Source organism: Sus scrofa, chromosome 6, assembly GCF_000003025.6.
Source record: "Sus scrofa isolate TJ Tabasco breed Duroc chromosome 6, Sscrofa11.1, whole genome shotgun sequence".
In the NCBI taxonomy this organism is placed as follows: domain Eukaryota; kingdom Metazoa; phylum Chordata; class Mammalia; order Artiodactyla; family Suidae; genus Sus; species Sus scrofa.
In genome coordinates, this window is record NC_010448.4 from 165,940,803 (window position 1) to 165,967,152 (window position 26,350).

Sequence of the window (26,350 nt, forward strand, 5' to 3'; positions counted from 1 at the left end):
GAGTAATAATAGAAATACTGCACCAGATTGATGGGAGGATTAAATGAAATAATGTACACAGGAAACTTACCACTGGAGTTCCCATTGTGGCTTAGCAGGAACAACCCAACTAGTATCCATGGGGACGTGGGTTCGATCCCTGGCCTCGCTCAGTGGGTTAAGGCTCCAGCTGTGCGTAGGTTGCAGTCGAGGCTCCTCTCTGGCGTGGCTGTGGCTGTGGCTGTGGCTGACAGCTACAGCTCTGATGTGACCCCTAGCCTGAGCACTTACATATGCCACAGATACGGGCCTTAAAAAAAAAAAAAACCCGAAAACTTATCACAATGCAAGGCACTGAATTTTAACTGTTATTTTTCTTATTGTTGTCGCTATTATTAGAATCCTCTGAAGCATTATGTGTTGAGGCTCTATAACATAAAGTTGAGGAGGTAAGAATCCAGTCCTGACTGCCCTTTGCTAGTTGTGTGACCTGCAGGAAGCACTTAATCACTCTTCTTCGCTCTTCGATTTTCTTAATCTGTAGAGATAGTACCGATTACATAAAGATTAAATGAAGTAATTCCCTGTAAAGTATTTAGCATAGTGTCTGACACATTGTAAGGGTTCAGTAAATGTTATCATTACTTGTCTGTGAACTTAAAGGTGGAACCATCCTGTTTATTTCTATGGCCCCCTGTTTATCCTCATTGCCTGGCACAGTGCTTGGTATATTTGAGACAGGCAGTGAGAAAAAATGGTAAGCGTTTTAGTTATCTATGGAGAGTACAAACTTTGCACATAGAATTTTCTTTCTTTCTTTTTTTTTTTTTTTTTTTTTGTCTTTTTGCCTTTTCTAGGGCCGCACCCACGGTGTATGGAGGTTCCCAGGCTAGGGATCTAATCAGAGCTGTAGCTGCCAACCTAGGCCAGGGCCACAGCAACTTGGGATCCGAGCCGCGTCTGCGACCTACACCACAGCTCACGGCAATGCCGGATCCTTAGCCCTCTGAGCAAGGCCAGGGATCGAACCCGAAACCTCATGGTTCCTAGTCGGATTTGTTAACCACTGCGCCATGATGGTAACTCCCATATTTTCTTGATAAACGCTTGTGGGATTGAATTGTTCTCTTCTCCTCTGTACATTTCTTCCACGTTGGGAGATGAAGAAATAAATCATTGTGAGAGTTTATTTCAGAAGTGTACTCACATAAATTGAAGTTTGCGTTTATATTTTGCCATTTTGGTGTGAGTTTATGAGTAATCTTAGAATAAAGGATAAACTTGGGAAGGAAGAAGAAGTTTTTCTGTGCTTGGGGAGACAATCGAGATACTTGGGTTTGTGGATATTTGTTCTCTTCTGAACTTCCTGGATTGAAAAAAAAAGCATTTGGGGAACACTTAAAGTCATTTCGTGTATGTATGTATTAATAGTTCTGCCTTTGTCAGGAGACTTGGTATTTTGCTGCTTGCATAACAGTTTTGAGTAATGTGGTTTACAATTTTCTTTTTTTTTTTTTGTCTTTTTTTTTTTTTTTTTGTCTTTTTGCCTTTTCTAGAGCCGCTCCCGTGGCATGTGGAGATTCCCAGACTAGGGGTCGAATCGGAGCTGTAGCCGCCAGCCTATGCCACAGCCACAGCCACAGCAACTCGTGGGATCCAAGCTGCGTATGCAACTTACACCACAGCTCACAGCAATGCCGGATCCTCAACCCACTGAGCAAAGCCAGGGATCAAACCTGCAACCTCATGGCTCCTAGTCGGATTCGTTAACCACTGCGCCACGACAGGAATTCCTACAATTTTCTATGAAGGAGTTCCCATTGTGACTCAGCAATAGCACACCCAACTAGTATCCAGGAGGATGTGGGTTTGATCCCTGGCCTCACTCAGTGGGTTGAAGGAACCAGCATTGCTGTGAGCTGTGGTGTAGGTAGTAGATGCGGCTCGGATCCCGAGTTGCTGTGGTGTAGGCCAGCAACTCCAGCTCCGATTTGACCCCTAGCCTGGGAACCTCCATATGCTGTGGGTGGGGCCCTAAGAAGAGCTCCCCCCCCAAAAAAAAAAAGAAAATAAATCTAGGCTATTTTTATATTTATTTAACTAGTATACCATAAGGAGGCAGATCTAATTTTAACTTTTTAGATATTTGTATTGTTTCACTAAGAAAAAGTAAAATTTGACCATGAACTTGATTGATCCTTTTGTTGCTATGTGTAGTCCTGTTGACACCATCTAGTGATTGCTGGGGAATGTTTATTCTGCTTTTAGCGATCTTGAAATTGGACTATAAACATCATGGACAAAAAAGAGAGAGCCAGACTGAACCAGCGCTGCTTAGTGTCACCTGACGTGAGGCTGTGGTGCTTAATGTCTGTTCAGCTGACTTTTCCGTATGACTTCTCACATCTAAGACCTAGCATAACCAGTTTTCCGTGATGTAATACCTCCAAAACACATCCGAAGTGCAGCTCCTTACCAAGGATATTATTCCTTTTTTTTATGGGTCTAGATTCATTGCTCTTTTGGGACTTGAGACCTGAGCTATTTCCCTCTCTTCTCCTTTTTGGTTATTGGTAACTTTTTTTCTAGTCCAAGAGAGTGTTGGTATCTTTGCTTTATTTGGGAGTAAAATGCAAAGCAGTTCATTTTAGTGCCACATGTTACAGCGTAGTGGAATCTGGTGGGGTATGTTGCAGTGCTTTGCCTTTCCAAATTACGGGAGGAAGTCAGATAAAAATATACTAAAACTTCTGCCAAAACTTTCTGAAAGAAAAGTAAACCAATCTATGTAGGTTTCAGATGAAGAAACCTTTTAGAAAGCATATTAATATAAAAATTATGCCCACATCTTAATATTCTTCTATAGGTTTATTTCAGGCCTCTTAATTGTTTTTACCAAATTTCGAAGTCAGATGTTTTTCTGGAAGAACCAGTACAGGTCAGAAGAACTCCTACAGTATGGATGCTGCTTTTATTGCTCAAAGTTGGCTTGTAGAGCGAACTACTAAGATTTTCATGGGTTTGCAGACAGGTAGTTCTTCATGACTAAAAATGCAATTATTACTGAACCACTGGCCTTTTTCTTCATACGGATTGTCAGAACAAAACATAGGCTTTGGGGCCACACGGATCCAGATTCTAGTACCTTCTCCAGTCTCTGTCCGGTCACCTAAATGCTGTGAACCTCATTTTCCTAGATGATAAAATGGGAGTCATTTCATCTCGGGTCGTACACATAAAACACCTAGCACAGTTTCCAGGTATATTGTAGGGGAGCAATAGTAGTAGTTTTCTTGGCGGCTTTGATACTGTGGCCTTTTTCTAGGTCTCGTCCTGCAGTATGGAAGAGGTCTAAATCTAACAGCAGTGTCCGTGGTTTTCGTTTTTATTGTTTTGCTTTTGTTTTTTCAGAATGAGAGCAGATAGATATGTCTTAGACTGTTATACCTCTTCCCTCATTCTTTTGTTTAGATAAACTTTTGAGGAGGGATAACACTTAAACTTTTTTTTTCTTTTTTCTTTTCAGGGCCGCACCCGTGACATATGGAGGTTCCCAGGCTAGGGGTCCATTCAGAGCTACAACTGCTGGCCTCCACCACAGCCACAGCAACATCAGATCTGAGCTGCGTCTGTGACCTACACCACTGCTTGTGCCAACACCAGATCCTTAACCCACTGATGGAGGCTAGGGATCGAACCTGCATCCTCATAGATACTAGTTGGGTTCATTTCTGCTGAGTCACAACAGAAACTCCAATCTCCCTAATTTATTTTTTATTTTTTATTTATTTTTTTGCCTTTTAGGGCTGCACCCGTGGCACATGGAGGTTCCCAGGCTAGAGGTCTAATCGGAACTACAGATGCCAGCCTACACCACAGCTCATGGCAACGCTGGATCCTTAACCCACTGAGCAAGGCCAGGGATCGAACCTGCAACCTCATGGTTCCTAGTTGGATTCATTTCTGCTGTGCCACAAACTCCCAATCTCCCTAATTTAAAGCCGGCTGATTAGCAGCCTTAATTCCATCTGCAATTTAGTTTATTCCATTTGCTATCTAACATAATGTAGTCACAGGTTCTGGAGATTAGGCATGGACATCCTTGGATATTTTCTGTCTACCACAGTATCCCATTAGGGAAAAAAGATTTTTTTTTACTTGGCTACGCCCATGGCATGTGGAGGTTCCCGGAACAGGGAGCAAACGCACACCACAGCAGCAAACCAAGCTGATGCAGTGACAACAGTGGATCCTTAACCCACTGTACCACAAGAGAACTACGAAAACCTTTTTAAACACATCCCCAGGTGCTACTCTCAACCCATTTTAAATATGAATAAAATTCAGTTTCTCTTTTTTGCATTCAAAAACAAGTGAAAATTCTAATTTTCTTCCCATGCTTCAGTGGATAATCTCGCTTACTCCGCAGTTTTGGAGACTGCTGGCTAGTAGTAGGGCCTAGAAAGGTCCTGCCTTGGAATAAGAATTTCAGCTTTTAATTGAATTCTGTAAATCACTTACCGAGCGCTGACTGTGAACAGGCAATGTTTTAGTGTATCTAGAGACACAAAACAGCAAGTTGTATTTAGTCCCGGTGAACTACCTACTGCAGTAAACAACTTAAAATCTGATTGGCTTAAGAGCTTGTTTCTTACTCATGTCTCAGTCCAGTGCATGCTGAGTGAAGGTTGAAGGGGAGCTCTTTTTTGCCTGAGGCCAGGCCTCAGATTCCTCCACTGGATCTTCTGCATCTGCTGGCAGATGAAGAAAGTACGGAGGTTTTTCGTGGGATAGGCCTGGAAATGACATAATCCCTTCTGCCTCCGTGTCCCTGGTGCACACAGTGTTAGGGTCTTAACCAGCTGGGACCTGTGGTCTACTTCAGGAGGAAAAGGGAAGTGACAAGCAGCCACTCTCTAACATCCATCGCAGGCCTGCCCTCTAGAACCCTCTGATCGAGTGGAAGATGCAGACATGGCTAATGCTTGCAGAAGGCAGACCTCGTTAGATAGAAGTTTGAGTGGGGTTATCTGAGTGTATATGGAAGAGGAAGAGATTAATTTTGATTAGAAAGATGGGCTCATTCTAGTGGCAAAATAGAAGTGGGAGAGTTTGGGACACATTTGGGAGAGGCCGGTTATATAACTATGACACGGAGCGTGCAGGTGGATGTAAAATAATAGATAAGGCATGAGACTAGGGTCAGATCATTCACACGTAGGAACATGCGAAGGAATTTGGACTTCGATCAGGAGCTGTGAACTGCCCCCCAAAATTTTTGAGTAGCCAGTAGCTCCTTAAGGGAAGAGGTTGTGTCTTACTCATTTTTATATCCTTTTTATAGCGGTATGGCGAGGTCATATACCACTGCGGTTATTTATGAGCACAGACTTTGGAACCCACGGTTCAGGTTTGACTCGTGGCTCTGCCACCTGTTAGCTGCGTGACTTTGGGCAAGTTCCTTAATTTCCCTGAGCCTCCGTTTCTTTATGGGTATGACTGAGTTCACAAAAGTATTACTTTCCTGGGCTACTGTGAGGATTACATGAATATAGTGTGACGTGCTTAGAGCAGTGCCTAGACAGGAAGCGCTTTTTCAGAGTTAGTTGTTACCATAATCATTGTGGTTATTACCGGTGCCTGGCATGTCATAGGCCCTCAGTGATTTTGAGTGTTCAGAGCTATGTTTTACGTTTATCCAGTGTTTGTAGGCTGTCACATGCCAGCCAAGAGAATGCTGTTAAGACGTTGACGTTCTAGGAGTTCCCGTCGTGGCTCAGCGGTAACAAACCTGACTAGTATCTATGGAGGCGAGGGTTTGATCCCCGGCCTTGCTCAGTGGAATAAGGATCCAGCGTTTCCATGAGCTGTGGTGTAGGTTGCAGGCGTGGCTTGGATCCCGCGTTGCTGTGGCTGTGGTGTAGGCCGGCAGCTGCAGCTCCAATTCGATCCCTAGCTTGGGAACTTCCATATGCTGTGAGTGTGACCCTAAAAAGACAAAAAAAATTTTTTTTTTATGGTCTTGTAGGGGAGATACAAGGTATATCGTAGATCAAGTAAAGGTAGGAAATGGTGATGCTTTTGTGGAGCAGTGGAGATGGAGTCCCCTGGCGGTTCAGAAGCATGCTAGGTCAGAAATACTCTCTTTGGAGGGGGCCAAATTCCTTTCACGGGAAAGGAAATATTGCAAGTGGGCTTTGAGGTTAGAATCTAATTATGTGGAAATGGGGGCATTCTAAGAAGGCAGTGGAAACAGCCTGAGGGAAAAAAAAAGGCAAGGTATGAAAAGCATAATTATGACTCTTTATGGGGAATGGTAAGTCATGCTGCAGGAGAAACGGTCGCATTAAGTCTCCAGACAAAGTCTAGCTTACCAGTAGTGTCAGAGTTAGGAGTTTCCTGTTATAGCCTTACTAACTTTAGAGTGGTGCTGTCTTTGGTCTGCCCTAAACCTTGCCAGTCAACGTATGGTCCATGGACCAAGCAGCACTGGCATCACCCGGGAGCTTTTTAGACATTCAGATTCTCAGGTCCCTCCTGACCTAGAGAGTCAAAGTCTGCAGTTTACATGATGTCTAGGTGATCTGTTTCCACGTTAAAATTTAGGAACACCGGTCTAAAAAAAAAAAGCAACATGAATGTGTGTGTTAATATGAAATTAAAAACAAAGTTGAGGGACCGATCAATCCAAGCACACCCATTAGGAAAATACTCCCTCCTGAGTGAAGTAATTCTAGCTGGCATGATGTTGGGTGGTGATGGTAGAGAATAAGAATCATTCAGAAGGTGAGTTTTTTTTAATTCTTTTTCATACAAAAAAAAATTTTTTTTGAGGCTCCAGCCACAGCTTAGATTTTAATAAAAGTAGCAATAAAATTTTCACTGAAAACTTTTTTTTTTGGTATTTTTTTGGTTTTTGTTTTTTACTTTTTAGGGCCACATGTGTGGCATATGGGAGTTCCCAGGCTAGGGGTCAAATCAGAGCTATGGATGTTGGGCTATGCCACAGCCACAGCAACACAGGATCTGAGCCATGTCTGTGACCTACACCACAGCTCATGGCAACGCCAGATCCTTATCCCACTGAACAAGGCCAGGGATTGAACCCATATCCTCATGGTTACTGGTCAGGTTCACAACTGCTGGGCCACAACAGGACTCCCTTTTTAAAAATTAAAAAAATTTTTCATTTGTTTTAACTTAGTGTTGATATTAAATGCTTTTCTAGGCATATATCACTTCCCTGTTAAGTGTGAGTAATATTTCCCTTTTTTTTTTTTTTTTTGCCTTTTCTGGGGCTGCACCCTCAGCATATGGAGGTTCCCGGGCTAGGGGTGCAATCGGAACTGTAGCCACCAGCCTACACCAGAGCCACAGCAACTCGGGATCCAAACCACGTCTGCAACCTACACCACAGCTCACGGCAATGCCGGATCCTTAACCCACTGAGCGAGGCCAGGGATCGAACCTACAACCTCATGGTTCTTAGATTCATTAACCACTGAGCCACGACGGGAATTCCACTATTTCCCTTTTAAAGTATATTCTTTTTATAGCAATTGGAACGATTAACTCTGCTCAAGCTCTTCTTCCAACATAAAATAAAGCTAATGGCTGTCTCAGCTTGCCAGCAATGTGACCCGTTTTGGACGTGGTGGCGGTGGAAGGAAGTGAGGTCGAGGAGGTCTATAGATAAGTTTCACATAGAAGCAGAATCGTGCGACACCACTGATGTGGTGATGTGCATGGGGGGTAGGGAGGACTGTCACACGAAACCCATGCCTGCCCGAGTGTGTTGTCTGTGACATCTCTGTGGACGATGTGGTCATAGTTCTGGGGGGAAGGGAAGCAAGCGTGAATCACACCCAAACCGAGTACTTTCAGTTTCTAGGAGACCCTGAACTTTAGCAGTAGCCATTGTTATTCTAGCGGAATCCTATTGCCTAGCTTCTATGTAAATATTTGATTAAAGAAATACCTCTTTCCAGCCTGTTACCTGCCCCTAAATGTTCTTTCTTATAAAATGAGTTGACATTGTAAAGTTAATTTGGTGATTATTGATTTTTCATTCAGGAAGTGCTTGTTCAGCATCTTAACGTGCGAAGCGTTGTGTGTCAGGCACCAGATAGAGATAAATGAGATGAGATCTGTACTCCTAAAAACCTTTCCTATATTGCAGTCTGAAGAAGTCAGAAAGGTTAAAAGAAGAATAGGTAACATTTTTTAGCTTATTATGTTCAAGGAACCCAAGATATCTCATTTCATCTTCACAATAATCATATGTTAGATACTATTATATTCCCCATTCGGAGGTGGAAAAAATTGAAATATAGAGAGGTCATCAGTAAGTGGCAGAGCCCGGCTTCAAATCCCAGCCGTCTGATTGCAGACCCCAGACCTCTTCACTTATGCTAATGAGCAATCTATCCAAGAAGGCGCCCCGCAGTACTGCGGAGCAGGAGGAGGGAGAAAGAGCACTAATATTAACGGAGAGAATCCTGGAGATCCTTGTAGAGAAAATGAAATTGTAGCTGATCCTAGAAGGATACTTTTCAGTTAAGCAAATGAAGCCTTCTAGCTCAGGGAGGCACTTGAACTCAAGTTTCTAGGTCATAAAAATCATTCATGCCTTTCATCACATCTTTACTGAGCGCTTACTGTTTGCAAGATACCATACTAGATACTGGAAATGCAGAGATAAATAAAACTCTGGATCTTTCACAGTAAGGAAAGTTATAAAAGAGCGATGGGCATGATGAGTCTAGGAATGAATGAAGGTTTAGGAAATGTAGCTAGTATTTGTGACCTCCTCTTAAAGTTGGTTACAAATGAGAAGAATGAAGTAGGATCATATTTTAGGGAGGGGGCAAGAGAAGCATTTTTTTTTTTTTTTCCTTTTTAGGGCCACACCCACAGCATATGGAGGTTCCCAGGCTAGGGGTTGAATTGGAGCTGCAGCTGCCAGCCTACACCACAGCCACAGCAATGCCAGATCCTTAACCCACTGAGCGAGGCCAGGGATTGAACCCACAACCTCATGGTTCCTAGCTGGATTCGTTTCTGCTGTGCCACAATGGGAACTCCTGGGAAGCATTTTTTAAGATGAGTAAATTTAGGTATATTTGTAGGATACCAGAGGAGAGGGAGAGACGAGTGAAGAGTAAGGCTCATGGGAAAGTGTGAGCTATGAAAGGTAAGTTGGAGCAGATCACGGACAGTCTAAAATGCTGTCCTAAGGAATTTTGACCGTGTTCCATAGGCAGAAGGGAGCTATTGAAAGCTGATAAAGAAGGAAATGACGTATTTTGTATTTTGAAAAGATAACCCTAATAGCTATGTAAGGGATTGGCATAATTTAGAAGCATTAATAGTAATGAAATCACCAAGCTTTGTTTGATCATGGGCTAGACATTGCTAAACACTGTACCTGAAATATCTCATTTTATCCTCCTAACAATCCTTTAAGGGAGTGTTATTTTCTTTTCTTCTTTTTTTTGAGGGGGAGTCATGCCCACCGCATGTGGAAGTTCCTGGGCCAGGGATCAAACCCACTGTCCAGCTGCTGCTGCAGTGGCAATGCTGATCCTTAGCCCACTGTGCCACAAGGGAATCTGGTCGTGTTAGTTACAGGTCCATTTGTGCAGGTGAGGAAACTGAGGTTTATCAAGATTAAGTAACTTGCTGAAGTTCCCCCAGGTGGATATGGATAGAACTGTGCTGTAGGGCAAAGGTCAGCAAACTTTTTCTGTAAAGGACTAGATAGAAATGTTTTTTAGTCTTCTCAAGCCATACAGTCTCCGTCGCAACTATTCAACTCTACTGTCGTAGCACAAAAGCAGCTGTAGAAAATACCATGGCTGTATTCCAATAAAATTTTATAAAAACAAGTTGTAGGTCAAGTTATTAACCCCTGCCAGTGCCCATGATAGTGCAGAAATCCGTGATGAAAGAAGAAGTGTAGCTTGTTGTATTTTACTTTACCTTTTTAGCTATGGGGGGGATGAGAATAAAATTATCCTTAGGTAGGAATACCATGTAATCTCAGAGAAGCTTCCTTTCTGTAAGAGGCTCACTAGAAGTATCTATTTATGCATACAATTTAACCACATTCTGCGAAACACCTATTTAACTCTTTTGGTTTTGGCTGTACCTCTGGCATGTGGAAATTCTTGGGCCAGGGATCGAACCTGTACCCACAGCCGTGACCAGAGCCGCTTCAGTGATAACGCCGGATCCTTAACCTACTGCGCCACAAGGGAACTCCCCACTTAACTTTTTATTACAATTGCTTTCCAACAGAATGACCCATAGAATCAAAGTTCTGCGAGAGCAGGCACCTTGTTTTATTTACTGTCCTGCCCTTAATATCTTACACAGAGTGGCTGCTCAGTAAACAGTTGTTTAATAAATGAATGGCATACCGACTCACAATTCCAGTGACTGGGGAGTTGGACAAACACATAGAGAATAGTGATCTTTTTAATTTTTTTTATATTTTGATTTTTAGGGCTGCACCTGAGGCATATGGAGGTTCCCAGGCTATGGGACCAATCAGAGCTACAGCTGCTGGCCTACACCACAGCCACAGAAACGCAGGATCCGAGCCGAGTCTGTGACCTACACCACAGCTCACGGCAACGCCAGATCCTTAACCCACTGAGCAGGGCAAGGGATCGAACCCACAAACTCATGGTTCCTACTCGGATTTGTTAACCACTGCGCCACGACGGGAACTCCCTTGAATTGTTTTTAATGCGTGGGCAGCTATTCTAGTTGTGTTCACGTCCTTTTTGTTTGTTTAAGAAATCTGTTTTGTTTTGTAGGTTCATGGGCGTGTGTGTACATCAAGGACAGTTGCATGCACTTACAGAGGTAAGACTTCAGTAAGCGTGTCGAAGTGACTTTGTGTCTTAGTTTCAGTATTTGTAGTTCCATTGTAATTTTTACACATGTACACAGAATATGTGTGCGTTTATTTTTATGGAAAATGGCAGGTGTTAACAATGCTATTTTTATGCAGAAAAGCACTGGTGTTAGCAGTGCTTTCTTCTGTAGTCTGGGGACAACAACCAGATCTCTTAATCCTCCTGGATTCCTAATAAAAGTTGGTGAGTGCTCTGGGAATGAGTGCTCAGATATATTGGTTCTTCCTGCTTAGATGCCGTCCTCCTAAACTAAGGGGTGGTATCACTTGGCTACAGACTTTATCGTGGCAAGAAATTCCCAGACCTCCCAGAAAGGGAAGTGCTATCCTGATCTAAAATTCCACTGTCGCTACTCCAGTTTCTTGATTGCAGGAAACTACTTCTTGGAATCAGTTTACTTCTCTCTTCTCATTTTATTTGCAGCCCCTTCCAGCCAGGTAAATATGTGTTAATCATTACTTAGCCTCTGAGGACCAAAGAACCTTCTCTAGAACAAAGGCTCCTCAAATTCAGGTACTGGGTTACCAGTTTCAGAATTTTCTTTGGTGCTTCTTAGAAACACAAATTCCTGGAATATTCTAGGTTTATTACGTCTTCATAGGGCCTATATGTAGTTTTGTTTTTTTTTCTTTGTACTGATGTAAGTTGATTCACCATGTAGTGTCAATTTCTGCTATACAACAAAGTGATTCAGTTGTGTATATATATTATATATGTATTTTTTCTTCTTTTTCATATTATTTTCCATATGGTTTATCACAGGATATTGAATATAGTTCCCTGTGCTACACAGTAGGACCTGTTGTTTATTCATCCTATATATAATAGTTTATATCTGCTAATCCCAATCTTCCAATCCTTCTCCCCCTCAGCCTCCCCTACTTTGGCAGTCACAAGTCTCTTCTCTGAATCTTTGAGTCTATTTCTGTTCCATAGATATGTTTATTTGTGTCGTATTTTAGATTCTACATATAAGTGATATCATATAGTATTTCTCTTCTCTTTCTGACTTCATTTAGTATGGTAAGCTCTAGGTCCATCCATGCTATTGCAAATAGTATTACATTCTTTTTTTATGGCTGAATAATATTCCAGTTTGTGTGTTTGTGTGTGTGTGTATGTGTGTGTGTGTGTGTGTGTGTGTGTGTGTGTAATTCACCTTCTTTATCCATTCTTCTGTCGACAGACATTTAGGTTGTTTCCATGTCTTGGCTATTGTGAATAGTGCTGCTCTGAATATAGGGATGCATGCATCTTTTCAAATTAGACTTTGTCAGGATATATGCCCAGGAGTGGGATTGCTGGATCATATGGCAGCTCTATCTTTATATTTATTTATTTATTTATTTTGTCTTTTTGCCATTTCTTGGGCCGCTCCCGTGGCATATGGAGGTTCCCAGGCTAGGGGTCTAATCAGAGCTGTAGCTGCCAGCCTACACCAGAGCCACAGCAACGCAGGATCCGAGCCACGTCTGCGACCTACAACACAGCTCACGGCAACGCCAGATCGTTAACCCACTGAGCAAGGGCAGGGATGGAACTGCAACCTCATGGTTCCTAGTCGGATTCGTTAACCACTGCGCCACAACGACGGGAACTCCAGCAGCTCTATTTTTAGTTGTTTGGGGAAATTCCATACTGTTTTCCATAGTGGCCGAACCAATTTACATTCCCACTGACAGTGTAGGAAGGTTCCCTTTTCTCCACACCTTCTCCAGCATTTGTTATTTGTAGACTTAAAAAAAAATTTGTATTGGAGTATAGTTGATGTACAATATATAGTCGTGTGTATGTGTTAATCCAATCCTTGCAATATAGCCCTCCCCCCACCCACAGTTTCCCCTTTGGTAACCATAAATTTGATTTTGAAATCTGAGTTGGGGAGTTAAGAACCTGACATAGTGTCTGTGAGGATGCAGATTTGAACCCTGGCTGATCCAGCTTGCCACAGCTGTGGCGTAGGTTGCAGATGTGGCTCAGATCTCCCGTTGCTGTGGCTGTGGTAGGCTGGCAGCTGCATCTCTGATTCAACCCCTAGCCTGGGTACTTACAAATGCCACAGGAGTGGCCCTAAAAAAGAAAAAAAATCTAAGTCTGCTTCTGTTTTATATATAAGTTCTTTTGTATCATTTTTACTAGATTACACATATAAATGATATCATATGATACTTGTTTCTTCGTCTGACTTACTTCACTTAGTATGATAATCTCTAGGTCCATCCATGTTACTGCAAATGGCATTATTCTGTTCTTTTTCATGGCTGTGTAATATTCCATTGTATATACATACCACATCTTCTTTATCCATTCTTTGGTCGATGGACGTTTAGGTTGCTTCCATGTCTTGGCTATTGTAAAGAGTGCTGCACTTAACTTTGGGGTTCATGTATCTCTTCACATTATGGTTTTCTTTGTATGTATGCCCAGGAGTGGGATTTCTGGGCCATATGGTAGTGTTTCTTTCTTTTTTCTTTTTTGTCTTTTTAGGGCTGCATCCATGGCATATGGAAGTTCCTAGGCTAGGGGGTCAAATCAGAGCTGCAGCTGCCAGCCTATACCACAGCCACAGCAATGCCAGATCTGAGCCATGTCTATGACTAATACCACAGCTCACAGCAATATCAGATCCTTAACCCACTGAGTGAGGCCAGGGATCAAACCCTTGCCATCATGGATACTAGTTGGGTTTGTTACTAATGAGCCACAATGGGAACTTCTGGAGAGGGAATTTCTGAAATTTCCCCATTGTATATTTTTGCCTTCTTTGTTGAAGATTAGTTGACCATAGTTGTGTGGGTTTACTTCTGGACTCTCTATTCTGTTCCATTGATCCATAGGTCTGTTTTTGTGCCAATACCATGCTGTTTTGATTACTGTTGTCTGTAGTATTGTCTGAAATCTGGGAGGGTTATGCCTCCTGCTTTGTTCTTTTCTTCAAGATTGCTTGGGCAATTCTGGATCTTTTATGGTTCCATATAAATTTTAGGATTATTTGTTCTAATTCTCTGAAAAATGTTATGAGTAATTTGATAGGGACCTGTATGTATTTAAAAGCTCCTCAGATTATTCTGATGAGCCTCTAGATTTGAGAATCTACCTTCTTGAATGTTTTTCACATTTTCTCCTTGGGAAATTAAGGACCAAAATACCAAGTGAAGAAATCTAGGAAGGAAAATTGTTTAACAGAATTTGCAAGAGGGTTGGTTTCCTGCTGGCTTTGCACCTGATATTAGTCCTTAATATCTTTTTTTTTTTTTTTTTTTGGTCTTTTCAGGGCCGCACCCATAGCATATGGAGGTTCCCAGGCTATAGGGGTCCAATCGGAGCTGTAGCCGCTGGCCTACGCCACAGCCACAGCAACATGGGATCTGAGCCGCGTCTGCAACCTGCACCACAGCTCACGGCAACACCGGATCCTCAACCCCCTGAGCGAGGCCAACCAACTGCATCCTCATGGTTCCTAGTTGGATTTGTTAACCATTGGCCACAACAGGAACTCCCAAGTCCTTAATGTCTTATCAAGGCAGGTACTATGTGCCTCACTCTGCTATCCTTTTTCTCAGTTATTGAGGGTATCAGAATGTGGGATGTGTGTGGCTATGTCCTGCCTCTTATATGAATGGCCAAATAAAGCGGGTTGATAAGGGAGTGAAGAGCATGGGCTCTGAGTATTGATTGCTTTGGTTTGAATCTCCTGTGCTGCAATATTTTCATTTGTAAAATGGGAATATTAATAATAATAAATAGCACCTATCCCAGGGAGTCTACATAAAGAAGAGGACTACTAGCTAAGCCCTAAAGTAATTCAATTTTAAAAGTTTTGAGGGGAGGGAGTTCCCGTCGTGGCTCAGCAGAAACGAATCTGACTCGTATCCATGAGAACGCAGGTTCGATCCCTGGCCTCACTCAATGTTTAGGGATCTGACATTGCTGTGAGCTGTGGTGTAGGTTGCAGATGCAGCTTGGATCTGGCATTGCTGTGGCTGTGATATAGGCTCCAGCTCCCATTAGACCCCTAGCCTAGGAACCTCTGTACGCCTCAGGTGTAATCCTGAAACAAAACAAAACAAAACAAAAGTCTGAGGGAGGAATTCCCTCAGTGGCACAGTGGGTTAGCAATCTGACTGCATTGGCACAGTGGGTTAAGAATCTAGGGTCGCTGCAGAAGTGTGGGTTTAATCCCTGGCCCGTCACAGTGGGTAAAAGGATCAAGCGTTGCCTGGCCATGAAATTTTAAAAATAATAAATAAACAAAAATTTTAAAAGTCTGAGGGAGGAGTTCCCGTTGTAGCGCAGCAGAAATGAATCCGATAGGAACCACGAGGTTGCGGTTCGATCCCTGGCCTTGCCCAGTGGGTTAGGGATCTGGCGTTGCCATGAGCTGTGGTGTGGGTCACAGATGCTGCTTAGATCTGGCATTGCTGTGGCTGTGGTATAGGCTGGCAACTGTGGCTCCAGTAGGACCCCTAGCCTGGGAACCTCCATGTGCTGTGGGTGTGGCCCTAAAAAAAGCAAAAAAAAAAAAAAAGTCTGAGGGAAAGGTAAGATTGAGGAGTACCTGGTGGAGAAGAAGAAAACCAAGAGTGTGTTGGTCTGGAGTGGATAGGAGGGGTTTCAAGGAGGAAGGAGTAATTATGTAATTTTGGCAAATGCTGTTGATGATGCCCTCGCAGTGACATGGTGAGGAGGAAATGTAGAATGCTTATTTCATACAGTGTCTGGCATATAGTAATTGCTTAACGCATTTAAACTATTACAGCTTTTTTTATTCATAGCGACTAGTCCCTCCCGAACTCCTTAGATTGTCAATATTTTTCCTGTGATGCTTAGTTCTGTGCTGCTGTTAGTGTCTTTAAATTTTTAAGGACTCTTACACAGTGTAACATAACACAAAAGCACACAGAGGGAAAGAGTACATACATCTCACTAGGTTTTCACAATGAACACACCCATAACCAGTATCCTGGATCAAGAAACATTTTCTGTGTATTTCTTTTCTCAGAAGTGAGTCAAATTCTTCAAAGACAAAACTCTCTCCTCTCAAGGCTTCTATCCACCAGAGCTCTGTCACTCATAGATGCTTGTACAAGTTATTTGTTCCAATCCCTGCTCACATCGTATTCCGAAATGTAAGTTCATTGGAAGGGCTTATGTGTTGGTTTTGCTGACAAGGAAGAACATGCTTTAAAATCCATGCTTAAGTCTCAAGTTTAGAAGTAGGTGTAATAGAAATAGGCGGAAATGAGTGATTACAATACACCATTCTTTTGGCCATATTGTACTTAATGCTGTTTTCTGTTGCTATAAGCTTGTTTATAGCCGTACAACATATAGGAAGTGCTTTATGAGTATATTTCTGGTATCATTAGTGAGATATTGACATAACAGCTAACATTAATAATCTTTCTTGTGATGTTAATGCACTGAGGGTTGTGAAACCCCAATATCCGCATGTTCTCACCAGTTTTCACAAGGGATCAGCAAAGGCCACCATGGCATAGATTTCTGGAGACTCCTCCTTTTTCTTTCTTTCTCTTTTTTTTTTAATGGTTTTTTTGGCGATGCCCGAGGCATGTGGACGTTCCCAGGCCAGGGACTGAACCTGCACTTCAGCAGCTCCCTGGGCCACTGCAGTGATAAGGCTGGATCCTTAACTCCCTGAGCTACATGGGAACTCTCTGGAGACGCCTAGGTTTCATTGCCTTGTAATTGGACTTGAGGCCCACTCTTGGTTGTACTAGGGATCATGAAAATAAATTACTGATAACATCAGGCACACTCCTTGGAACCTGGATGATATTTAGTAAATATTTCTTTTTTTTTTCCTTGTTCTATTATTTTAATTTTTTTCCACTGGACAGCACGGGGACCAAGTTACTCTTACATGTATACATTTCTTCCCTCACCCTTTGTTCTGTTGCAATATGGGTATCTAGACGTAGTTCTCGATGCAGTAAATATTTCTTGACTGATGGAATGAATGCCTGCCCTCCACAGTAATGGGAGCCTCATTCCTTATTTCTCTTAAAATAGTTTGTCAATAATTATATAGACATACATAGCTCTTATTAATGCCTGTAAAGTATTGATATTATTAGGAAGAATACTTCCCATGTACTTTTCTGGGCTACGACCATCTCCACAAGTCTTCATTGTAACTATAGACATTAATCGAACTTGGTATAGTCAGACCCTTAGGGGTGCGTGTGTGTTTTTAAACTGCCTATAGTAAGGATGAGACTTCTAAGTTTTTAAGCAAATGAGTATTAAAGACAAAGCAGTTTGATAAAAAAGATCAAGCAGAACCTTTCAAGTTTAAGAATCCATATTGGAGTTCCTGTTGTGGCCCAACAGTAACGAAACTGACTAGTATCCATGAGGACTCAGGTTCAATCCCTGGCCTCAATCCGTAGGTTAAAGATCTGGCATTGCAGTGAGCCATGGTGTAGGTCTTAGATGTGGCTTGGATCCCCTGTGGCTGTGGCCAGCAGCTGCAGCTCTCATTCAACCCCCAGCCTGGGAACTTCCCTATGCTGAGGGTGTGGCCCAAAAAAGACCCCTCCCCCCAAAAGAATCCATATTGTATTGAGAGGGAATGTTTCATCAGTACGTCTTGGCCTCAGAAAACCTGACCTTGTCTTTCATTTAGTCACAAGTCTCAAGGAAGTGGAACTCTTCGGTTTTTAAAGAGAAAACATAACCCTATGGTCAGTTAGCTATTGCTGTGTAATAGCCAACCACAAAACCATACAAAAATAGACATTTATTTCTCATACCTCTGCAGGTTGAGCTAAGCTGAGCTGGGCCCAATTGTGCATTTCCGTTGGTCTCACTTGTGCTCTCTCCTGCATCTGCTGGTCTTCTCTAGGCTGGGCTTTGCTGGGGCACTTTGCTCTAGCTGTTTCTCATACTCTTCTGGGGCCAGTGGGCTCACCTTGACATGTCCTTTTAAAGATGATACCAGAATAGCAAGAGTATGCCAGCCCATTTGCACACGTGCTTTTCACGACTCTACTTATTTCAAGTTTGCTTGGCCAACATCCTGTTGGACAAAGCAAGTCACGTGCCTGAGTCCACACTGGGCCCATATTGCAGATTTACATGCCAAAGGGCGCTGATTCAGGAAGGGCTGAAGAGATGGAACCCTTGTTGCCATTTTCCATCGCCTGTAAATATCCCGACCAGCACATCAGAGTTATTTGTCTTTCCTACTCCCCTCGAGGGTAAAGACTTTCTCTCAGTTTTAGAATCACAACTCCCAGTGATTAAACACCTACTATGGACTAAGTACAGTGCTTTATGTATTAGCTACAATTCTCACAATTCTGTAGTCCCATTTCTTCCTTTTTATAGATGAGAAACCTAAGGTTTAGAGAAATTGACTTCCCCAAAGTAGGATTTGGATCCAGGTTCGTCTGACTTCAAAGCCTATACGCTTTCATTACGTATGTCCTTAATTCACTTTTTTTTCATTTATTTTATTTTTATTTTTAATTTTTTGAAATTTTTATTTTTTTACAAAATAAAATACATATATTTATTTATTTATTACTCAAATGAGTTTATCACATCTGTAGTTGTATAATGATCATAACAATCTGATTTCTCAGGATTTCCATCCCACAGCCCAAGCACATCCCCCCACCCCCCAATTCACTTTTGTATTTCCTCACAGTGCTGATCGCAGATTCTTATATGTGCAGCATGTGTAGTATTTGCAGAATTCGATTCCGACTAACTTTATATATTTTGGGTTATTTGAGAAAGCTGTTTTTTGGTTACTGGATATTTTAGAATATACCTGGGTCCAAGTAACAGGAAATAGTTAAATGACCTTAAACAACAAATGGACTCATATAAACTGGAATTCCAACAGTTTATTAGATTAGGGGTTGGCTTAATTCAGCAGCTAAATAGATGTTATCCAGAGACCCACCTTCTTTTCTCATATCGCTTTGTTCCGTGTTTACATTATCAGTTTCATCCTAAGGTCGATTGTCATTCATAGTCAAAAAGCAGTGCCAGCAACCTCTGCTATATGTTTTCTCTTCCATATTCAAGATGGTGAGGGGGTAGCGGGGGGTGTCAAGAAAGAGAAAAGAGAGATAAAAGAGAGAGATGTCCAGACAGATTAAGCATCATTTCATACTGCCTTTTTTTTTTTTTTTAATTTATTTTTTTTTTTATTTTCCCACTGTACAGCAAGGGGGTCAGGTTATCCTTACATGTATACATTACAATTACATTTTTCCCCCCATACTGCCTTTTTTAATTTTTTTTTTTTTTTTAGTTTTAAGAGAGACACAAAGTGGGAAGTGTTCTCAAATTCAAACAGTTTGGGGAACCTCTTTGTGCTGAACCGCTTAGGGCCTAGAAGATTTGGGGAATTCGGGGGATGAATAGGGTATAAAATTGTGCGGGGCAGGAGCCTCAAGTGATAATACGTACTTGTCGGGGGAGTCAGCAAAAGAATTGATTGGTGAGTAGGATGTTTTGGGGATCTTCTTGCCGTTTCTGCCATAGAGAAAAAAGAAACTAATCTTTTTTCCACTGTGTCAGTGAGAACTACTAAACAGATCAGTTGCTTGTCCCTTTTGTGGCCAAGTTTTCTCAGCCCAGCAGATGCTTGGTACCGAAAGAAACGCTCCTCACTCACCAGGGAATGTTTGGCCTTGCAGGTGGCTGAAGAGCAGCGGTTTTGGTTTTGTTTTTCCCACCCCAGGCCTATGGAATTTTTAAGTCCACAAAGCCCTCATCCTCTTCTCACCCACTCTTTCCACCCCCACTCCATACCTTCCTTCTCCCACGGCGGGAGGACGTTCTCAGGCCAGAGATGGCACCTGCGCCACGGCAGTGACAACGCTGCGGCAGTGACAACGACGGAGCCTTCACCTGGTGCGACAAGAGAGAACTCTTACACTTTCTCTGTTAAAGAATAGTTACTTTGGGAATTCCATGTTTATGTAGCTTGCTGTGTGTTGTCTCTGAGTTGGTTTGTCAGACTTGTAAGAGGCCTTATACAATCAGAGAGCTTACAGCGAAAGCAACCTCTGTGGGTTCAGTGACCAAACTCATGAATTACTTATAAAAACGAGCAGCCAGACTCCAATTCCAGTTTCTTTATTTTTCTTTTCTCTTTCCTTCTTTCTTTCCTTCCTTCTTCTTTCTTTTGCTCTTTCTTTCTTTTTTTGTCCTTTTAAGCCCGCACCTGAGGCACATGGAAGTTCCCAGGCTAGGGGTCACATCAGAGTTATAGCTGCCGGCCTACACCACAGCCACAGCCACGCCAGATCTGAGCTGCGTCTGCGACCTACACAGCTCAAGGTAACACCAGATCCTTAACCCACTGATTGAACCCGCATCCTCACAGATATTCGTCATGTTCATTACCACTGAACCACGAGGGGAACTGCCCGATTCCAGTTTCTTGGTGTGCTGTGATATTGCTGTTCGTTTTGCCTGCTGCTTTTCTTGTTTTCATGGGGCACAATACAGAGTATTCACCTGGCCTTGAGCCAGATGCACGGTTGTCTGGGTCCTACCTTGGGTTAACTTTGGCAGCCTAGCCATGCCCTATCTTTCAAGCTTGTGGCGGCTTTTCCTGTCTCTGGTCTGTCTTTGCTTCAGTTTGATATGCTAGTACATGAATAATCTTCATTAGGCATATTTTGATAATGTGATATTTCTGTTTAGGAGTTCTTGTTGTGGCTCAGTGGGTTAAGGACCTGACGCTGTCTCTGCGAGGATGTGTGTTGGATCCCTGGCCTCTCTCAGTGGGTTAAGGATCCAGCATTGCCTTGGCTGTGGCATAGCTCAGACTCACCTCTAGCCCAGGAACTTCGTTATGCCCCCAAAACCTTCTGTTTAGTATTCTGGACATTCTTGAATTTCAGAATACAAATCACTTCCTTTAGTCAGGTGGATGTTTTTTGCTGTCTTCAACACAAGTTGGCCTTAGATGGGCCTTCCAGGACCTAGGATAATCTTTTTTTTTTTTTTTTTTTTTTTTTTTTGTCTTTTGTCTTTTTGTCTCTCTTTGTTGTTGTTGTTGTTGTTGCTATTTCTTGAGCCGCTCCTGCGGCATATGGAGGTTCCCAGGCTAGGGGTTGAATCGGAGCTGTAGCCACCGGCCTACACCAGAGCCACAGCAACGCGGGATCCAAGCTGCGTCTGTAACCTACACCACAGCTCACGGCAACGCCGGATCGTTAACCCACTGAGCAAGGGCAGGGACTGAACCCGCAACCTCATGGTTCCTAGTCGGATTCGTTAACCACTGCGCCACGACGGGAACTCTGGATAATCTTATCTTTCTTTTTCATCCCACTTGCCAAGTTATGTCAAATTCTGGATTCTCTCATGGAACTCAGTCTCTTAAATAGGGTCTATAGTGATGCCCTGTGTGGCTGGGCCTGTAGCGTGTGTCAGAAAGCTGAATTAACCCCGGTGGGAAGAGCCCGACGTGGAACATGGTGTGAAATGTTACATCTCAAGTCCTTTCACAATCACAAGTTTGTTTATTTCACTTGCATTTGTAAAAATAGCTAAAGCATTTCTATTTATACATGTTGGCATCCTTACTTTTGAAAAAAAAAAAAGGGTAGCTTTTATTCAATTTTTTGCTTTGGCCATTTAGTAATAAAAAAATCTCTAAATAAATTGTGGTACATGTTTTCTGCCCTTATTTTTAGTAACTCCCTGTGACATTTGAGAAACAAGCATTTGAGGTTGGCAGTCTAACCCACAAATAATAGAAGAGTTCATTTAGTTTACTTTATTCTTAAAGCAGTTTTCCTCTGACTTGCTAGCTTGCCTCTAGCTCCTTTATTTATTAAAAAAAATAAATCTTTACTGGGCTTCCACTCTGAATCTAGTACTATTCCAGATACTGGGAATATAATAATGAACAAGTAATAATCTCTGTTCTCATGGCATTTGCGTTGTAATCAGCAGAGGGTGGGCAGAGCATTAGACTAAACAAGAAAACAAATTGTAATATATGTAGTGTTGAGTGCCGTGGAGTTTGCAATTTTGTTTTGTTTTGTTTTTAATTTTTTCATTGAAGTATAGTTGATTTAAAATGTTGCATCTCTTTCTGCTACACAGCAAAGTGACCCAGTCCTATATACATGCTTTTTCTCATATTACCTTCCATCATGTTGTATCACAAGAAATAGTTCCCTGTGCTCTACAGCAGGACCGCATTGCTTATCCATTCTTTTTTTTTTTTTTTGCTTTTTTAGGGCCGCACCTGCGGCATATGGAGGTTCCCAGGCTAGGGGTCCAGTCGGAGCTGTAGCTGCTGGCCTACACCACAGCCACAACAACACCAGATCTGAGCCATGTCTGCGACCTACACCATAGCTCATAACAACATGGGATCCTTAACCCACTGAGCAAGGGCAGGGATTGAACCCACAACCTCACGGTTCCTAGTTGGATTCGTTTCTGCTGTGCCATGGCGGGAACTCCTACTTATCCATTCTAAATGTAATGGTTTGCATCTACTAGCCCCAGACTCCCAGTCCTTCCCACTCCTTCCCCCTCCCCCTTGGCAACCACAAGTCTGTTCTCTATGTCTGTGAGTCTGTTTCTGTTCTGTGGATAGGTTCATTTGTGCCACTTTTTAGATTCCACATATAAGTGATATCATATGGTATTTGTCTTTTTCTGACTTACTTTACTTAGTAGGATAATCTCTACTTGCATCCATGTTGCTGGAAATGGCATTATTTATTCTTTTTATGGCTAATATTCCATTGTATATTTGTACTATATCTTTTTTTCTAATGTACTACATCTTCTTAGTCCATTCACTGATGGGTGGACATTCAGATTGTTTTCATGTTTTGGCTATTGTGAATAGTGCCACAGTGAACATAGGTGTGCATATGTCTTTTTGAATTGTAGTTTTGTCTGGATACATGCCCAGGAGTGGGATTGCTGGATCCTATGGTAGTTCTACATTTAGTTTTCTGAGGAACCTCCATACTGTTCTCCATAGTGGTTGTACCAATTTACATTCCCTCCAGCAGCGTAGGAGGGTTCCCTTTTCTTCACACCCTCTCCAGAATTTGTTATTAGTGCTATTTGTTATTTTTTTTAAAGATTTCTTTTCTTTTCTTTTTTTTTTTTTTTTTTTGTCTTTTTGCCGTTTCTTGGGCCGCTCTTGCGGCATGTGGAGTTTCCCAGGCTAGGGGTCTAATCGGAGCTGTAGCTGCCAGCCTACACCACAGCCACAGCAATGTGGGATCCGAGCCGCGTCTGCAACCTATGCCACAGCTCACGGCAAAGCCGAATCGTTAACCCACTGAACAAGGGCAGGGATCGAACCTGCAACCTCATGGTTCCTAGTCAGATTCGTTACCCACTGCGCCACAACGGGAACTCCGGTATTTGTTATTAATGACTTATTAATGATGGCCATTCTGACTGGCATGAAGTGGTACCTCACTGTATTTTTGATTTGCATTTCTCTAATCGTTAGTGATGTTGAGCATTCTTTCATATGCCTGCTAGCCATCCATACGTCTTCTTTAGAGAAATGTCTATTTAGGTCTTTGCCTATTTTTTGATTTGCTTCTCTTTGGTTTGTTGCATAAGTTGTAGAGTTGCAATTTTGAATGTGTGGGTGGGGAAGGTATCACAGAAGAGGCAAAAGTTAAGGAGCTATTGGAACTAGTTATGTGAATATGTGGGGAAAGAATGTTCTAGACAGTGGGGACAGCAAGTGCAAAGACATGGAGGCAGAAATGCCTGGTGCCTGGTGTTGAAGAACCTGGAGATTGAAGAATGTCAAAGAGGGTGATGTGGCTGCAGCAGAGAGAGTAAAAAGAATAGTAGGGGTTCCTGTCATGGCTCAGTGGTAACGAACCCAACTAGTATGCATGAGGATGCAGGTTCGATCCCTGGCTTTGCTCAGTGGGTTAAGGATCCAGCATTGCTGTGAGCTGTGGTGTAGGTCACAGGCGTGGCTCAGATCCTACGTTGCTATGGCTGTGGTGTAGGCTGGCAGCTGCAGGTCCGATTTGACCCCTAGCTTGGGAACTTCCATATGCCTCAGTGTGTGGCCCTAAAAAGACCAAATAAATAAATGAAAAAAAAATAAAAAGAGAGAGAATAGTAGTAGATGGAGGTCAGAGAGGAAACACGGGTCAGAGCACATAGTGTCTTGCAGACCATTGTAAGAGCTTCGGCGTTTACTCAGGGTGAATTGAGATGTCTTTGGAGGTTTTTGAGTTAAGTTATGACGTTATGTAAAGGGTATGTGACTTACCTTTTAACAGGCTCACCTTGGCTACTATGTGGTGGATAAGGAGGGAAGGGCGAAAGCAGGAAGACTAGTGAAGAGGCGATTGCCACAGAGTCTATGCAATAAACAGCGATTAATAGGTGCGAGACGATGGTAGCTTGGATCAGAGTGCTGGTGTAGACCTGTGATTGTGGATGTGTTTTGAAAGCAGAGAAAACAGGCTTTCCTGGTGCATTCGGGGAGGGGTGAGCCGTCAAGGATAGCTGAGGATTTTTGGTCTGAACCTCTGAAAGGGAGATGGGAAGACTATAGGAGATACAAGGGAGGAGATGATCAAGAGGTCGGTTTTGAACAGGCTGAGTCTGAGAAGTTTCCTGGACATCCAGATGGAGGTAACGTCACAGAACATCGTGATTCCAAGGAGCATTCCGAACGATACCTTCCTTGCACAGAGATCCTGTTTATGAGCTTCTTCACTAGAAAACATTTTCTTTTTTTTTTTTGTCTTTTTAGGGCCACACCCACAGCATATGGAGGTTCCCAGGCTAGGGGTCTAATTGGAGCTGCAGCTGCCAGCCTATACCATAGCTCATGGCAACGCCGGATCCTTAACCCACTGAGCAAGGTCAGGGATCGAACCCTAGACCTCATGATTCCTAGTTGGATTCGTTAACCACTGAGCCACAACAGGAACTCCTAGAAAACATTTTATTGATTTGGAAGGAAGCATATTTTAAGAGTTCCCATCGTGACTCAGTGGAAACAAATCCGACTAGTATTCATGAGGATACGATTTCAATCCCTGGCCTCGCTCAGTGGGTTAAGGATCTGGCATTGCCGTGAGCTGTGGTGTAGGTCGCAGACTCGGCTTGGATCTGGCGTTGCTGTGGCTGTGGTGTAGGCCGGCGGCTACAGCTCCAATTTGACCCCTAGCCTGGGAACCTCCATATGCCGTGGGTGTGGCCCTAAAAAAGACAAAAAGACAAAAAAAAAAAAAAAAAAAGGAAGGAAGCATATTTCAACTGCTGTATTACTTCTAGAGTTGTAATAGTGAAATTATTGGGTCGTGTTTCTTACTTCAGGGCCAGGACTTGCTAAGCATCCCCCCCTCCCTCCCCCCTCCCTGGCCTTTAGAGAGGCTTCTACTTTGATTTATTTAAGCAGCTGTATTTTGGAGTCTTACATCATAGCAGACCAGCATGTATGATGAGAGAAAAAGAAATTAGCATACAGGAGTTCTTGTTGCAGCTCAGTGGGAATGAGCCTGACTAGTATCCATGAGTGTGTGGGCTTGATCCCTTGCCCCGGCTCCATGGATCAAGGATTTGGTGCAGCTCCCATTCAGCCCCTCGCCTGGGAACCTCCATGTGGCCCTAAAAAGCGGGGGGAAAAAAGGAAGGAAGGAAAGAAAGCACGAATGAACGAACGAACATACAATCCCATGAAATATGTAGTATTTTCCCCATTTTATAGATGAGAAATCTGAGGCTCAGAAAGAAATTAATTTAGCTAAGCTCTCATAGCTAAGTAGTGGAGCTGGTATTGAATCATTTCTACGTGACTCTAATCCTGTTTGCTGGACTTTAAGCTCCTGGTTCTTGGCCATTTTGTTCACTGCTGAATCTTCAGGAACTGGCACATAAAGGCCTGCAATTAACATTCGTCGAGGGACTAGGTAAATGGATGAATGAATGAAAACTGCTTCCCAACACTTAGGCTTCCAGTAGTGACACTGTTAGCCACCAAGACCTCTGCCTCTTTCAAGGTCGTTCGGGCCATTTGGAGGATCTTGTCACAGTGTTAGTGATAGGACAGCAGAAGGACTGAGAAATGCCTTTGGGAGATTTCTCGCTAATCTTTCTCCTAATCCTCTCTGTGATTGTGAAACCCGTGTGGCCTTTGATTTCAGAGAACTCTTTGTGTGAGTTTGAGCTAAACTTGTTTCTAACAGATGTTTTGACAAGTGTGTTTTTCTTAACTTGGTAAGTGGCTTCTCAAGGAATTGCCTCTTGAGAGCGTTTCCTCCTTTGGCCTCTGTAGGATAATAGAGGGGGGTGGGTCTCCAGAGTCCCTCTCACACACCCCTCCTACCCAAGGGCATTTCAGCATTCCTTCACCCCAGACCTAATCACTGTCTATACTTTCTGTGTTTATTTGCTCTTTATATTGGTCTTTTCTTCTTATCAGGGTCACC

General features: G+C 42.7%; 1 protein-coding gene across 6 annotated transcripts in view; it reads left to right on the plus strand.

The window, feature by feature from the left end:
- TESK2 (testis-specific kinase 2) overlaps nt 1-26,350 on the plus strand; it is a 125,827-nt gene that overhangs the window by 66,627 nt on the left and 32,850 nt on the right. For all 6 annotated transcript variants that reach the window (XM_005665476.3, XM_021096752.1, XM_005665477.3 and 3 more), the window contains one exon: nt 10,803-10,851. In XM_005665476.3, the coding sequence (XP_005665533.1) occupies nt 10,803-10,851 (49 nt within the window). The remainder of the gene's footprint in view (nt 1-10,802; nt 10,852-26,350) is intronic.